Source organism: Castor canadensis, chromosome 7 (assembly GCF_047511655.1).
Source record: "Castor canadensis chromosome 7, mCasCan1.hap1v2, whole genome shotgun sequence".
Classification (NCBI taxonomy): domain Eukaryota; kingdom Metazoa; phylum Chordata; class Mammalia; order Rodentia; family Castoridae; genus Castor; species Castor canadensis.
The window spans coordinates 45,829,739-45,848,094 of NC_133392.1; the positions used below are offsets into that span (position 1 = coordinate 45,829,739).

General features: G+C 32.8%; 1 protein-coding gene across 7 annotated transcripts in view; it reads right to left on the bottom strand.

Moving 5' to 3' along the window:
- Window positions 1-18,356, bottom strand: part of Pcdh15 (protocadherin related 15) — a 1,704,270-nt gene that overhangs the window by 35,990 nt on the left and 1,649,924 nt on the right. For all 7 annotated transcript variants that reach the window (XM_074078885.1, XM_074078880.1, XM_074078883.1 and 4 more), the window contains one exon: window positions 14,968-15,056. In XM_074078885.1, coding sequence (XP_073934986.1) covers window positions 14,968-15,056 — 89 coding nt within the window. The remainder of the gene's footprint in view (window positions 1-14,967; window positions 15,057-18,356) is intronic.

Consider the following 18,356-nt stretch of genomic DNA (forward strand, 5'->3'; position numbering starts at 1 on the left):
GAATATGACACCAAAAGCACAGGCAATAAAAGCAACAAAGCTAAGTAGGACTTTAGCAAACTACAGGGCTTCTGCATCACAAAGGAAAACTCAACAAAATTTAAAAGGCCATCTAGGAAATAGGAGAAAATATTTGTACACTAATAAATGGAAAATTTTCAAAATAAAAAATTTCCTCTCTTATCTTTAGCCCCGTGTCTGTGCTTTATCCTTGGCTTCACAGGAGAATTGTTTTCAGAAATGTACCTAAATTTTATAATATTTAGAACAAAAGGATTTAGGCTGCTGTTTGGGATTAGGATAGGAGTTAGGGGCTACATTTTATGATTATTTTTTGTGAGACAGTTTCTCATTAATGTTACTCAGATTGGCCTTGAACCCTCAATTCTCCTGCTTCAGCCATCACAGTGCTGGAATTACTGGCAAATGCCTCCACATCCAGCTATATTTTATAATTTTGTAATTACTGAGTAATCTACTACATGACTTTAAAATCTCCAATGGAGATAGGGGTAGCTCAGCATGAGCTTAGTAGAAAACACTCATCAAAGCTCTGGGTTCAATTCCCAGCAATGCATAAATAGAATAATATAAAATAGCAAATTTTTCAAAATACACCAAATTTTGATACCTCTAATAGAGTAATGTCATCTGAACATAAAACAAAGGAATATATAATTAAAACATATAGACTGTTTATGTTCTTGGGAAATATAAGATTTGGATTTAGACAGTCTCCCCCTTTACTTTCACCAATGTTGAATTTTACCTATATTCTGTTTTCCTGGAAATGTGATAATTAAGAAATCCTCTTACTCTTTTGTGTTCTATCAAACTGCTTACCATAAGAGCCACCCTTTCTTTCCCCTGTGATTTAAATGAGACTCATGGGTGGTGCCTGGTTTATCTATAAGAAACCAAACATAGATCCTCAGATGCCCATTCTGTGTTTCACAAATGATCAGTCCCAAATGATCGATCAGAACCATTTTTTCTAACTATATTTTAAAATAAAGACTATGAAATTTAATGAATTTTTTTCCTTCCTCTGACACCCTTAGTCTTAGCCTAAAACTTCTCAGCGGTCCCTCCTAGAATATGCTAACATTAGGATTAAATATTCACTAATCCACCCTCTTATTACCTTCCTGTCCCCACCCCACATGAGGTCTTTCTAGCCTTATTTATATCTCACTGCAGAAGGAAAGCTCCTTTCTCGTCTATTACAACAGGCATCCTTCCAACAGCATATTATTCCCTTCTTCTCTCTTGCAATAATAATTTTGAATAGCATGCTGATTCTTATATCCAAGTTTGTCTTTATTGGACATATGATGAATGTAGATAGGTAAAGACACTATTTCTCCATGTTCCTATTTATTCTTCCCAAATAAATGTATATTATCCATTAACACAAGTAACATACAAAGGGTATATTTTTAAACAAACTACATGAAACAAAAGAATAATCTGTTCCCTTTCCTATTCCCACTGTGTTGTGAACTTAATGTTTGTTTCCTAAGCAAAACTCATATGTTAAGGCCCCAGTATAGAAATTGGTCTCCTAAGAAGTAATTAAGGCTGCATGAGATCATAAGAATGGAACCTTGATCCAACATCCTCATAAGCGCAGATTCCAGAGAGCTCTCTTTCTCTCTCTCCAGGAACATAAAGAAGAGCACATAACAAGAAGGCATCTGTCTTCAACCAAGGGGAAAGCCCTCTCCAGATATCCTGGCACCTTGGACTTGGACTTTCATGGATCCCTAGAACTGTGAGAAAAGAAATCTCTCCTGAAAAATCCAGTCTTTGACATTTTATTATGGTAGTCCAATCAACCAAGACACAATGTGAAGTAGCCAAGAGAGCCACAAAACTTGAACAGCATTTGTCATTTTCTGTCATTTAATAAATGTGAATTCTAGTCAGTACTACTTAATTATAATTAAAGCTGTTCAGCGAAGTGGAAAATAATAAGTAATGTGTAAAAGCCTTTTTTCCCCTTGCCATTAAAAATGACAATAACAAACAAGCCCTAACCAATTACAGCTTTTTCCCCACCATTGTTGAAATGAAATGTCAACCTGTGCACAGCTACTCATGGGCAAATAGAAGCCACAGTGCTGTTTCAATCACTTGTTTCCCTGGATACAAAAATATGCACTTAGGACTGTGTTGTCTATAGCTGTAGCACAGGTATCACATTTAATTCTCATACAGCCACAGAAAGAAGGCCATTGTTGTTTTCATCTTAGTGATATTTATGTTTTTTCTCTGAAAACAACCTTTTTTTATTTGAAAAATTAAACTTACTTCCGGAAAGACTGTTGAAAGACCTTTTTTTTTTTTTCATCTGGTAGGACTTTTTTTTTTTCTGTACTGGGTATTGAACCTAGGGTATCATTCATGCTCGACAAGTGCTCTGGCTCTTTTGTTTATATTTTGCTTTTGAGATAGAGTATCCTTAACTTTGACAGTCTGGCCTTGAACTTGTGATCTTCCTGCTTCTACATCCCAGGTAGCTTGGATTACAGAGGTCTTTCCCTGCCCTAGCCCCATTCCCTAGCCCCACCCAAACCAGGACATTCACACTTTCAAATTTGGCTTTGGAGTCAAAGACAAGAGTATAAAATCGTTGGAATTTTTCCATGTAAAATAAACATTTTCGCCACACCAACACTATGTATAAAACTAGTTCTTGTTTCTCAGGCCTCTAGAAATGTCTGTGTAACTGACCATTTCTTAGCCTGATTTCCATTATGTTATTGATAATATAAGCTCAGCATAGACTTTCAATACATTTCCTTTTGCTTAGGTGAGTCTCAATCAATTTCTAACAACATTAAAACTAATAAAATGAATATTTTCTTTTGAAACTATAGCAATACCAAAGTTCTGATCATTTTTCTAGTTATTTCATTACAGCAGCATTTGAATGATTATCTCAGTCTCCAATCAAATCTGTCTTTGCACATCTTTTTGCGTTCTCCTTATGACTGGAATGACTACTATAGAATTTGATAAAAATTTATAGCTAAGGTTAGTCATTTAGATTTGTCCTTAGACCTTTCAAAACTTGGAAGTGACCAAGATGTCTTTCTGTAGGTGAATAGAAAAATAAATTGTTGTTCATCCAGCCAGTGTAATATTATTCTGTGGTAAAAATGAGAAATTAAACATAATGAAAATATGGAGCAACCTTAATGTATTTCTGAGTGACAGAAGCAAACCTGAAAAAGCTACATATTGTGTGATTCCAACTAAAGCATTCATGGGGATTGGTTCCAAGACTCTGTGAATATCAAACTCTTCACATGTTTAAGTTCTTTACAACAAATGACATATTTTTTTGAAATAAGTAATATTTGCTTATAACTTATTCACATCTTGCCATATAATCTTTGAATCATCTCTGGATTACTTATGATATATAGTACAATGTAAATGCTAACATAAATAGTTATATTGGATTGCTTAGAGAATAATAACAAGAAGAAAGTCTATACATTTCAGACTGAAAATTTTACATCAACAGCTTGTTGAATCGACAGACACAGGACCTGAAGATATAGAGAGTCAATTGTGACATTTAGAAAGATAAAACTATGAATATATTAAAGATATGTGTAGTTCCTGAGGATTGGTTACATGAGGAATAAGATGCTCTGTATGATGCTGTAATGATGGATATGTTATTATGCCTTGTCCATCCATAGAATATATACTACCAAGAGTGAAACCACATGTAACATATGGATGATTAAGATGTGTTAATTCAGTCTCAACGGCCACAAATGTGTCACCCTGGTGGGGGCTGTTGTTAATAAAGGAAGCGATGTATATTTTAGGGTAAGAGGGTATATGGGGCAGTTCTGTCCTTTCTTCTTAATTTTACTATGAACCTCAAAATGCTTTAAAAATAAAATCTTAATAAATTCAGTGTAATTGACCTATTGGTATTAGGAAAGTAAGTTAATTAAAATTGTAAATAATTGGAAAGTGAATATTCTAGGCAATAGGTGCTTGAATATAGAATAAAAGAACATTTATCATTGGATAATATAATCTAGAGGTGATTATTTGAGAATGAAAAATTTCTAACATTTAGCAACGTGTGATATACATTTAACAAAAATGAACCATATGTGAAAAAAAGTGTATTAGAGATAACACAGTGTAAAATGTGTTTGGGCATATGTAAAACAGTTGGGTAGGGAAAATCCTTAGAAATAAATGGGTTTCATCAAAATTGAGAACTCCATTTGCTCACTCATTTATCAAATACAAACATGTATATGAATAGAAGGGGCACAGAGGATTTTTAGGGTGAAAATACTGTGTAGGAGTCCACAATGGATGACACATATCATTATACATTGTCTCCATGTTTAATGACAGTGTCTAAATTACCTATTTATCAGTGTGAATAAATCAGACTGCTATGTATAAAATATAATATGTCAATATTAATGTAATAAAATGGTTATCCTGTGTGGAACACATCAAACATTCCTCAGCTCTACTGCCTTTCACTTGTGCACACAAAGGCAGAAACCATGGTGTATATACTTTTTAAATAAGAGCATTGACTCAACATGTTGAAAATTCAACAATATTGTTTGTTCAGCACCCTGTACACAGAAAAACATATTGATTCACTACATTTCTTGCAGTGTTGCAGGATGTTTTAGTATTATACAGATTTAGCCATAGAAAAAAATAAATGTGAACTAATTGCTACATTTACTCAAAAAGAAAATCACTGAAAAGTTTCCTGGGAGAGTTTATACCAATGAGAAGGGGGATGAGAGGAGAAAATGGTGTATGAGGGTGAATATGCTGCAAATACTGTGTACACATGAATGTAAACAGAAAAAAAGATATCTGTTAAAACTATTCCAGGAATGGGGGGTGGGAAGGATAAAGGAGAATGGTGGAGGGCATGAATTCAAGTATGATATATTTCATATAGTATTGGAACCTTTATAAATGCCACAATGTACCTCTACCCAGCACAACAAAAAAAAAAGTAACTGACCAACCAAAAAATTGCCCTGAATTTAAATTATTGACATCAATATATCTATTTAAAATACAAGTATTATAATCAAATATACAAAAGGATAATATCTGATTATGACAAACTTCCTCAGACTATAGGACTGGCTTGCTTTATCTTCAAGGACAAACTTCCTCAGACTATAGGACTGGCTTGCTTTATCTTCAAGAACTGAATAATGTGCAAGTGAATTTGGATGATAATATTAATCATTGAATAAAAATTGAATTTTAATTTAGCGTGTTATTGTTCCAAGCTCATTTAAAAGCTCTATTTCATACTCACAATATTTGTAATAAATATTGAAATGCATATTTAGCTAACTTTTTTTCCTATACAGAAAGCATTTTCTTAAAAAGGGACAAACTAAAACTAGGGGAGTAGCTCAAGTAGAAGGTAGCTTACCTGGCAAGCATAAGGCCCTGAATTCAATCCCCAGTACTGTCAGAACAAGTAAAAATCACAAATTAAGGGAATCAATAAACAACTATCTAATTTTTTTTAGTAGATATGCTTAAATTTAAATTTGCAGCATCACTTTATCCAGTTACCTGTACAGGTATAAACTAATCTTTATTTAGTTTCAGCCAGAAATTGCAATATAAAAAGCTGAAGTGTCAGGGCTTTACTGGAATAATTGTATAACTGATATAGACACTCACTTAGAGGTGATTTAACCTTTATTTTTTATACTTAATTATTATAGCAGCTATCTTCTTAATTACCTATTTGTCAGTGTGAGTAAGTCAAACTAAAATTATCATTTGACAAGAATTTCTGACCTTGAGTGCTCAGCTCACTCCCAAGAATAGAAGGTTGAATTTTTAATTGGGTATGCTTCTTGAAAAATAGTGTCACTGAGGAAACCCAGTTTTGCTGCTGGGCCACAGGTGTAAATTCAAATTAAACCTCCAGTTCTATCTGGATTTGTCTTTCTGGAAATTATTCAACTTCTCAAAGTTTTAGGGCACTCCTCTGCACAATTCAGAAATGAACTATATCCACCTGAAATGGTCTCTGTGAGGAGTTAACACATATTAATTGCACAAAACCTAAGAAATGGGAAGAGTGCCATAAATGTTAGCTACTTTCAGATTTTATAATTGTAAATCTTACTCAGCCTTTTGTTCAGGGTTTATGTTTAACTAGCAACATAAGTAGCTCCACCCCAGGTACTTGTCAATATTTTTTCAAAAGCCTAGATTAAAGAATCAGTTAGCATTGCAGATGGCCTGAAGGATGCACATCACAGGCTTCCTAACTTTCTGAACTTCTTTGTTACATTAATGTAAAGCCTATTGGGACTTTTCCCAGACTGCTGCCTAAGTGCAACTCTGGGTGCCCTTGAGCACTTTGTTCATTACATTGGGAGATAGGATCTCTATGATATCCTACAGGATAAAAACACTTCCCCCTAATCAGGAATTACACTCAGAAATAGTTCTGCTTTTCTACCAGTAGTGGTTTGGTTTAGTTAACTTGATAACTGATTCTATTCTTTTTATATTGTTTGTGTGTTTGCTTCTTTCACTTTGCCCTAAAAGGGTAAATGCCAAGATTGTGATTTTTCTCTATGGCCTCCAGAAGGCTTTGAAGCATCTCTATTATAATTTGCTCCCTCCAGTAACTGCTTCTTTAGCTTCTTTCTTGCTTTGCTTGCTTTATTTTCTGACCTCATTTTCAAAGCATTTTATCTTGGTTTACTTATGAGTCATTGTACACTAAATTATCTTTAGAATAGGTAGAATATTAAGAAATAAATTTGGCCTAGAATACATATGGAACATAAATAAAAGAATTTAAAATAGTATTTATCACATTACTGAAATAAATTTTCTTATAAAGACATGTGGTTGAATTTTTTCATGTTAAAAAAAAGTAGCACCGGTAGATAAATTGGAATAATTGGAGAAAGTTAAGAAAAGAATCATAAATATAATTCAAAGAATAGAAGACAGACTCTTGATCAGCGTGGTGTCTCAAGTAAAAGATACATTTTCCTTACACCATGCTGAATGTTGAATTTTAAAGATAATAAACTGCTCTTTTGATGAAACTTTTGGATTATAAAACATAAAAGAACATGATGCTATATCACTCATTTAATTTAAAGTATATGGAGAAAGAGAGAGAGAGAAGAGAAATAGATTTCAAAAGGAAAAGATCCACTATGTATTCTGAAATCACTATGAAGCTATTGTGATGAAAATGGTTTAAAAGAATAATAGATAATCATGTCCTTATTTTCACTTTGCGACTGAGACAGACTCGATGTTAAGGAAAGTTCAGGGCTTTTAAAAACTGCATAGCCTGATTAAGAGCACCTTGCTCACCCCTCCCTTACCCATTCCCTCAGAGCCCAGACAGCTCCATTTCAATGCAATTCCTTTCAATTAGGGAGGACGTCTCCTCCCTCGTGGATTTAGAGTATCTGAGAATTAACAAAGGTGTGTGCATTTCTCCACCCAGATCCTCCCCTGGCTGAAGGCCATTAGAGACAGGGAGTAATGTGGGTTTTCTCTCCACCTCCAAATTAAGGATATTATATAAAAAAAAAAATGAGCTAAGATAAAAATTCTCCTCCCTTTTTACCCCCTGCATGCAATGACTCCATTCTACTTGGTGGCAGAGACCCCACTTGTAATCCCCGTCCCTCTTTCCCGTAATAAAATTCTGTTATTTCCCTTACTACATGTATGTGTCCTGCTTGGATGCTTCCATGGGGGACAAAATAATTTCGTTGTCTTCTGATCAGAGACTACGTGAATCTACAATACAACTACTTTTTACTTCTTTTCTATTTGGTGCCAGCAAAGGATCTGAAAAATGAACAGAACTAAATGCTGTTGATGTTTGGAGACAATGAAACAGATTAATGCTCTCTAAAGTTAACTACCCTCTTTCTGCTTCTCTCCCTAATTTACAGATTATATTTTTTAGAAAAAGCATAAATATAATTGAGGGCTAAAAGAAGTCTTTGTCATTGGTCCTATGATTAACTCTTATTTTTGGAATATGTATAACTGCTTCCCTTCAAATCACAGGAAAGACTTGCCTGTATCAATTACTTTTCTTCAGATGTTACTAAAACTTTTCTCAAATGCTTTTAAAATACAAAGTGCAATTCAAAAGTTAAAAATTATGTCAACATATTATCACTTTTATTATAACTGTCCTTGAAGGGTTAAATTGTTTTTTTTTTCCTCAATCTACTACCATCTATCCTTCAATTTTTCATTTTCTTAAACATTACACTTCCCTCAAAGTTTGTTAATTTTTCGATGTGCATGCAATTTTCAAACAACAAATAAAGATAATGTAAGAATGTTGCTATTTGACTTGAAACTTGAATCATGTTTTTAATTGATCTGTTAAAATATATTTTCAGTCTAGTAAAATTCTCCATATTTTTTCTTGAAAATGACAATAGCAGTAGTTCAAAAATTTCATTTTTTTTCTAAGAGTAAATAAGAGTTTCCTGGATGGAATTTTAGGCAGCATTTTATTTGTTTATTTGTTTCTTTGGATCTGCTGTGTCCAAAGTTTGAATAAAAATTAAAAAGTATAAACAGTTGAATCATTTCTCTAACAAATATATCATCTAAATATAACAGCCAATCTTCATCCTCTATTTACTTTATTCTACTTTTTTTGTGCATTTTAGGTAAGCATGGGAAAACTGCAGAAATGTGTTTTATTTTTCCATATCATATGTATCAAATGGGAAGTATTAACTGAGAATATCAATAAATTATTCTTCTATAATTTTTATTTCTCCCAATAGAACTGGTATAGTTTTGACCAAAAGCATTAAAAATATATTTATCCATGAATTCATGAATGATGACCATTAGGTAAAACCTACTAGCCCAGTCATTTTCCTTTGGTTACTTGCGCTTAAAGGAAAATTTGTTTAAAAATGAAAAGTACAAGTGATAAATAATAAAAAAGATTTTACCTTAATATATTTTAAAGATAATATCACAAAATATTAATATTATTAATTTGAGCATTTTTGATAGAGGGTTAATCCCTAATGTAGATAATTTGTTCATATTAGGCTAAGATAATATTCCTTCAAATAACTAAAATTCATGTAAAATGGAATACATTAAATAAAATTAACAAGTAAAGTTCATGGAGTATCCAGTTTATAATATTCTCTCTTCCATGTTGTTAATTCAATTCCAAAATATTTTGAATGTTTAAAAATTGGCTATATGACGATAAATACTAAGTGCCTATTACATCTATATACCTTTCCCATTTTAAATAATTAAGCATTAAAGATATTATTGCAATGTGTATGATTGTTGACGTAAAAATGGTTTTTAAAAGCATAATTGCACGCTGACGTAGCATCAGTTCTGTGAAGACTTATGACGGTTCTAAGGAGTTTTCATCAAACAGGAGATTATGAAGTATAGAGGTCCCCTATAACTCATTTCCTACTGTAATATCAGTATCTTGAATTGCTATGTATGCTCCTATCACTGTACATATCTACAATATTCTTTCTCTTAGTAATTGTGTCTCACACTTAATCATAGCCACATATCATTCTCCTTTACTTCATTCACTTTCTGCTCAGATTTGACTTATCAGAGACATTTTCTTTAACTATCTTCTAAAAAAATTGTATTGCCTCCCTGCCATTATCTTATGTTGGCTTCATATATTGATTTCTTTTCATTGCAATTATTGGCACCTACCATCAAATTAACTATTCGTTTATTAATACTGTTGTTTTAATTGCAGTTTTCCTGTAAAAGAACATAAAGTCGATGCAAACAGAGCTTTTACTTTGTTCACTGCTTTATCTCTCCAGTCTTATAACCAGTAATTTTTCAGTGAATAAATTTCCATCTCAAAGAGTTCAATTTACTGGCCCAAGACATCCTGGCTGGTCATTAGTGGGCTGGAGCTTGAGCCTAAGTCTTCTGAATTCAAAAGGAAGTTCACCCCTTGAGATTAAGTCTTTCTCAGTGTGACTGAAGAAAATGTAAGTGCTGGCACTTATCATTTATTGTTTCATGGCTTTTCTTCCCAACAGAAATTTGAATTTTCATCTTGAAATGGGTATCTTGGCTAGAGTTCTCAAGTATATAGCTAAATTTCCTCCTAGTTACTTCTAAGAACTATAAGATGATTACAAAGATGCATTTCATAAATATTTCATGAAAATAAGGCTCTACTGTAACAAATAAATAATTATTTCAATAAAGCCCTTATAAAATTATATTCTCATATAATATTTGTAAAGTAAGAGAAGTCTTGAAGCAATTCTGAGGCCTAAATTATCAGTTCCAATTTGTAGACTAAAATAGTCTTTCTGAAAGACATTTTTACACTTTTATTTATTCTTATTTATTTTGAGCAGCACTGGGACTTGAACTCAGGGCCTTTTGCTTGCGATGTAGGTATGCTACCTCTTGAGCCACACTCTAGCCCTTTATTTAATTATTTATTTTTACTTCAGTTATTTTTCAGGTAAGATTTTAAGTTTTTGATGGGGCCAGTCTTCAGACAACAATTCTGCCTATGCCTTCTGCATAAGAAGGATGACAGCTGTGTACTGCTATGCCTGACTTGTTGGCTGAGATGGGGTCTTGTTAAACTTTTTCCCAGGCTGGCCTCAAACCACCATCCTCATGCTCTCTGACCCCTGAGTAGCTGGGATTACAGGTATGAGCCATTGTAGTCAGCACAGTGATACTTTCCAAAACATCTTTTCTACAGAAAAGGACAGTTGGCCATTTTATAAGCACGATACAATAAAAATAATTTAAAATTTTTACTATAGCCATCTAAGCACATTCCAGGGAAATGTGGACTAATACTGTCCTTATTGGACCAGCTCAGATTTACTACAAGTAATCTATTTTCCAGGCATTGTGCTTTTAGCTATCAAAGTTTACCAGTCTTTTTGTAAAACCTTTCACATTATGAAATGGATATATCAGGTCATTAGTTTTCCTTCTCATCAAGTCTCTGAATTCTACTGATTGCATGCTTACCAAGGGAATTTTGGATTATGTTCTGATCTCAATATGGATCTACCTAAAGAAAAAATAAAAGTTTTGTACTTCATAGGATAGGGATTATTTTATGGGAAATATAGAAAAGGACTTTGGTGATGAAGTGACATGCCATCTAAGAATATCTGTAGAGAATGAATATGTTAGTTTGGTCCCGGGAATAATAAATTTCTATGTTCAATTAGCTAATTGGAACTCTGCTGTCTACCTTGATTATGTGTGTATTTTCATTACTCACCCCTAGATACTGACAGGTAGAACTTGTGGGAGTTCACAATACTGAATTAGGTCTAACAGTTCTTACCATTTCCCATTTCTATTCCCTACTAATGTACTTTCAAAAAGTGATCAAAAATAGTTCTTCTTAAGAAAAATCTAAACTTACACAGGTTTTAAAAGAAGTGCAGAGAAGGTTAAGTCACCAAAAGTACAATCTTTTTAAATAAGTGGTGCTAGGAAAACTGAATAAAAACACATAAAGTGATAGATCATAAAGCCAAATTAATTCAAAATGGATTGAAGATCTAAATGCAAGTCCCAAAGATATGAAGCTTCTAGAAGATATGAAATCTGAGAAGTTTCACACTTTATATTTGGCAATGACTTATTGAATATAAAACCATCAAGACAGGCTACAAAAGCAAAACCAGACAAATGGGGCCACATCAAACTTAAAACTTTTTTCACTGAAGGACACAGTCAACAGAGTGAAAGGTAACTGACCAAATTGGAGGAAGTATTTGCAAGTCAAGTATCTGACAAGGATCTAATATCAGAATGTATGAAGAATTTCTACAGCTCAATAGCAACAATAAAATCAAACAATCCAATTAAAACATGGGCAAAAGACCCCCATTGGCATTTCTCCAAAGATAATATAGAAACTGTCAATAGCATATACAAAGACACTGCCATCATGACTCATCAGTGAATGTAGAGCAAATCCATAATGATACAAGCCTTCAAACCTGTTAAGATGGCTATTATCAAAAAAGGAAGACAGAAAAATTAAAAAAAAGAAAAGTGTTGGCAGGACTGTGGAGAAGTAGTAACCTTCCTGCTTTATTGGTGTAATGGTAAAGTAGTATAAAACTACAGAATAGTATATATGACCTTCAAAAATTTTTCAAAAGACAAAATTACAATATAATCCAGTAATCCAATTTCTGGGTATATCTCCAAAAGAAACAGAAGCAGTGCTTGGAACAGATATTTGTACACCCATGTTCATAGAACCATTCTTCACAAGAACCAAGAGATGGAAGCAGACCAGATATCCATCAAGGGATGAGTGGATAAAGAAAATGTGGTAGGTACAGACTCTAGAATATTATTTAGCCTTACAAAGGAAATAAATCCTGCCTCATGATACCATGGATCAATCTAGGGGATATCACATTAAGTAAAATAAGTCAATAACAAAAGAAAAAAATGCTGCATGATTTCACTTACATGACATATTTTAAATAGTCAAATTCACAAATTTAGGAGGCAGAATAGTGGTTGCCTGGAGCTGAGGATAATAGGAGAGGGAGAATTGTTGTTTAATGAAGTCAGAATTTCTGTTCCACAAGATGAAAAAATTCTGAAAATCTACTTAACAGCAAAGAAATATATTTAGCAATACTGAATTAACTGTAAACTTAAAAATAGTTTAGATGGTAAAGTTAATTTTATGTGTTTTTTATCACAACAAAAAAAGAAATAGAGTATGCATGTGCCTTCTATGCTTACCCTACCAGCAAAGATATAGTTAAGTCTATCAAGATCAATAAAATATAAATATCTTTATTCTAATTCCAAGAAGAGGAAGTGCAATTCCAAGTAATAAATATTTTCCCCTGACATCACACAACTATAATAAGGATTCAAATATATATAGTTGAATTCATAAACTGTACTTCATTACATAATTATGTTCTTTTAAAACAATATGCAAAGAAACTTGGCATCTGTCTGCCTAAACTGAGTGACTTTGTGCTGCCAATTCAAATTCTATACAATACTTACCAGTCATGGATGTTCATTACTTCTATTTTCTTGAGGCTTTATAAAATTTAGTCCTCACAATAGTATTATTAGTTTAAGTAGCTCCTACTGATATTGGAAAAGGCTGCGCTTCAAAAATCCAAAGTCCTATGATGTTAAACTTTATTTTACAATGATATATTTATCTCAATACATAAAAGAATTTTTCTTATTCATATTACCATATTCTCTTAAGAGCAATTGTCTTATAAATTCTTATGAAATTATACTTTTGTTTCACCATTTTCTATTTCAGTTCCATTGTTATATTTTGTTTATATAAAATGGTCATTCAAGGCGGGGAGGTGACCCAAACAACATATACACATGTGAGTAAATGTAAAAATGATAAAATATAAATAAAAAAAATTAGTCATTCAATAAAATGTGTCAAATGCCTACTATATAACTAAAGTCACAGCAATAAAAAAATAAATTCCCTGCTTTTATGGTGATTCCATTGTAGTGGGAAATTGACATACAACAAAAGCCTAAGACAATGCTTTGACAAAAATACAGCAGAATAAAGAACTAGAGATGGAAGAGGGATTCATCTTTTTCAGATCATGTAGCTAAAAAACGTCCATAGATGACACTGAAATAGCTAAGAAATGGGGTTATTCCATGTTTTTCTCAGGTGAAATTAGCTATGAGTCCGATAAAGGTTAAGCATATGTGAATTACTTCTGCAGAAGTAAGCAAGATACTGTATTCATATATAAATGTTGGCAACTCACTCTCCCCACAGCATATTACCCGTGACACCAAAAGGTTAAATTTGTGAAATAAGAAATAATTATTACAAAAGCACTATACAAAAATCACTTATGCTTTTATCAGTGCCTAGTGTATTTCATTTGGCACAAATTCTTAACAGATAAACTGCTTCTTCTGGCAATTTACAAGTGAGACTATTTTCCTAAAAAGCAGAAAATTTACAGTGATTGCTGACATTTAATTTAGCTGAAATCAGTAGAAGATACAAATATAAAAATTATAAAATTATGTCAGGCTAGGTTAATAATCTCTGACAGTATCAGAAGACTAGAGAATAGCTGCTTAATAGTTTGACAAGTATCTGTAAGTTAACAATAGTACATTTAGACATGCTACCTGTGCAATTTCAAGGAGGCAGAGGAGCATGCTACCTGTTCTAGAATAAATAAAAATACATCATCTAAAATTAATCTTTATTTTGCTTTTTTTTTTTAAGAGTAAAGTGTAACAATCTAGATATACCATTTTGAAAAATAACATGCTATGGGATTGTTAGATTTCTGACATAATGAGCTTTTTGTATTATCAGGGATTGAAAAGTCAAGGCATATATATTTTTTCTTTTTTTTTTTGGTGGTACAGGGGTTTGAACTCAGGGTCTACACCTTACGCCACTACACCAATCCTTTTTTGTCAAGGGTTTTTTTTTTTTTTTTTTTTTAAGATTGAGTCTCATAAACTATTTACCTGGGAATAGCTTCAAACCGCAATCCTCCTGATCTCTGCCTCCTGAATAGCTAGAATTACAGAAGTGAGCCACCGGCACACGGCTGAGCTTATAATAATTTACGTGCAGTACTTTGAATTTTTATAGATGCATAAATCAAAACTTTCTGAATAATGTGAATAATGAGTCCTTCTCAAATCTACTTTTCATTATTTCAAGGTACTCAGAATCTTTACATACAACCAATGAAGGTGGACAGTTCTCAAAGAAATTTCTTAAAGAGAAGAAACTTTTTAAGAAGATATATTTAATTTGAATACTACAATGATTAAAATGATTAAATCAAGTTTAAGTTATATTCATGTAAAATTAATATACAATAAAATAAAATCCATTACTCTGTAAGATCTTCTATCTTTTTTTCCACTAAAGTAGGGGGTACATTGGACACAATGACTTGCATATCCAGCTGATTAACCACAGAGACCTGAAAAAAAGAAAAAAAAAACAGAATGCATTTAATTTTTGCTCTCTAAAAGTTTTATAATCAAAATTAATATTATTTATTCCATACTATGAATTGAAAGCAGTTGTTTCCCATTTTCAAGTTCATAGAAAAGTGAATTTTTGTAAGTTATATACTCTCTACTAGGTATGAGAGGATAACTTAGATTGAAAATGGTAAAGTATTTGTTTTTTAATGGAAAGCTAAGAATGCTAATTTATTTCAAATACTCTTCTTTTGTGTTTCCCTATCTGATTATTTATTGAGATGTTAGAAGTGGTGTTTTTGTTCATTGCTAATTTTGTTGATAAAGAACACTCAGGACCATGGCAAATACATTTTTTAGATTTTACAAATCTTTTTTATTTTGTAGTGGTCCAGAGGTTTGAAATCAAAGCTTTGAGCTTGCAAATCAGGCACTCTACCATTTGAGCCACATCTCCAGTCCATTTTACTCTGATTATTTTGGAGACAGAGTCTTTTGAACTATTTGCAAGAGCTGGCCCTGAACCACAATCCTTGTAATATCAGTCTCTTAAGTGCCTGGAATTATAGGTGTTAGCCACCAGTGCCCAGCAGATTTTGCAAATCTTAAAAGTTAATTTACTCATTGAGACTAAGAATCTGAGACATAAGTGATTAGAATAATTCATTTTATGCAGCGATTATGGCTCATGTCTATTTTAATCAAATGTATGTTTGTATAGATACATGCAATCAAATCAACATTGTAACTAAAATAGGCAAATCTAGCCAAACTTAATGAATATGTCCAATTTATTTTACATTTACTAAATTCCTTCTATGTAGTATATAGAAAAAGATTGAACAATAATAGCATTTAGGGGCTGGTGGAGTGACTCAAATGGGAGAGTGCCTGCCTAACAAGCATGAGGCTGAGTTCAAACCCCAGTACTGACAAAAAAAAAAAAGTAGCATGTATTTATACTTAAAACACTGTTCTTTTAAACTCACTTAACTCTAATAACAGCCATATCAGATAGTTATTATTATTATTCTAATTTATAATGAAGAAGTATAAAAAGCAAGAGGAGCATTTTTGTTTTGTGCTCACTGCTATGTCATAATTAATAATGAGTAACTTTATTCTGATTGATCCTAGACTGTCTAATTTCAGAACTTGTGCTCTTTATTATTACCTATATTCATATTAGGTAATATACATAATTATTTATATAAAATATGAAGGTAAATTACATACTTTCCTGCACATATATTTGTACATTTCAAGAAATTATTAGGGCATATGTACCAGAACCATGAATTTAACACTCTGGATTGGTACAATTAGCATCAAATATTTCAACATAATACAGTAGGGAATAATTTCATGTTGCCATGTAGTTTTTATGTGGACTCAAACTTCTCTACATATAGTTACCTGTAGATGCACATTTGAGTGTCATAAAATCAAATGCCTTCAAAAATCATACAAAGAACCTAAGTAACTGAAATAGCCAAAAAGTATGAAATGACAGGAACATGAGGAAATGTGTGGAAATGTGAATTAGAAGACACACAGCTGCTCTAAAGACCACAGCTACCACTCAGTTCAACTAAATATTGTCATGTGGAAAAACATATTATCTGGATATTTCAGTTATTTGGCAGAAGGAGAAATCCAAAACTTACAGGCAATGATTGCAACTGAATCAAAACCTTTTTAAAGCTTTGTGTGATCTGACAAATTATGTCTGAAAATTGTATTAAGCCAGAGATTTTTCTGATTACCTAGTATGAACAAGCAGTTAACACTTGCAGTAACTCGTTACAGCTATCTGGATCAAAATGACTAAATTTTACTGAAGCATACAGATAAGTTTTAAGTCTTTCTTTACAAAAGAACGTGATTTCACTACAAAAATCAACAATCACAGTTTTTGTGTGACTTTGACTTTTCTTATTGAGTACAAATAAAACAGAGAAAAAAGTTGCGTAAAAGCATTTTTAACAAGTTTTCAATCTTTGTTCAGTAAAAATACATGGTAAAAATCTCTAAAAGTGTATACATGAAACTGAGAGATTTTCTTTCCTTCCTTTCCTCTGTTCTTCCTTTTCTTTCTCTTGCTCTCATTTTTCTTTCTTTTAATAATAGACCAGGAAAGATGAAAAGTTCCAGTCCAGTCATATTGGCTTGCTACCAAAAAAAGTTCCAGTCAAAAGCAAACATTCTGGAACAAATTGTGAACCTGGGGCATTGGCTCAATGACCAGACCTCATCCTCTGCTCCCTGAAGCCCCCATTTTTTCCATTGTCTTTTCACCTAAATTTAGAGGTGTTGGAATCATGGTCTCAGGGCTGGGGAGCTATTCCACTGAATTGGTGCTGAAATAGTTCCCAGTTCTGCCATCTGTGGGAGGAGGCTCAGAGGCAATGGCATGGATTATGGATAAATTAAGCAGTGGGAAGCATCAACAGGAGATTGAAGAGAGAAGAATGAGTAGGAGTAACTACTCTTCCCTGTAGTGTTATGTTGTCACAGCTGTCTGTCCCATGGGATGGCACTCTCTTCATAACTCAGTCCCTGGTTCTGCTTAATTCCTTGGCCCTGCAGGCTGTAATGGACTCTTGTTATTATTATTCCATGATCCCGAACTACCACTTGTCTCCCTAAATATATGATACTTACACTCTCATAAATAGACCCTTCATTAAACATTCTTAAAATTATCCAATTTGCACATTAAAGATTTTCTGCCAGGCTGTTACTAGTACAAATCCAAGAAATCACATGAGCAGGTCTTGAGCTGTAGGGACCAAAAGATGGTCACATTTTGCAACTCTTACATTAGCGTGAACAAGGATGGAAACAGGAAAGAAAACAACTAACAGATATAGAGGGCAATCAAACTTAAGCCTCACTACCTTAGGAAGAAATAGGATTTAATCAGGAAAATCTACTACCAGGATTAGGGAACTACATTATTAACATGCAGCAGGATTTCAGAATTGACATGGACTATGGATTGCTGTATATCTTCCATACTTACACTTTTAATGAGAGTTTTTATTGTACATACTAATGTTTACCATGTATATTAAGAGAGTGTGTTTATCAGGTAAATCACTTGGGCACCAGGAATTCCCTCTAGATCTGATAGAAAAGACAGCATGTGACAACACAACACTTGTGATATAGATGTTAGGTTCAACTGATGAGACTCTGTTGTCTATGAAAGGAAAAATGAAACACATACTTGACAGTCAGGAATATCTACTGGTTAGATATTCATCCAGCTATTTCTGTTTTCCTACTGGGAA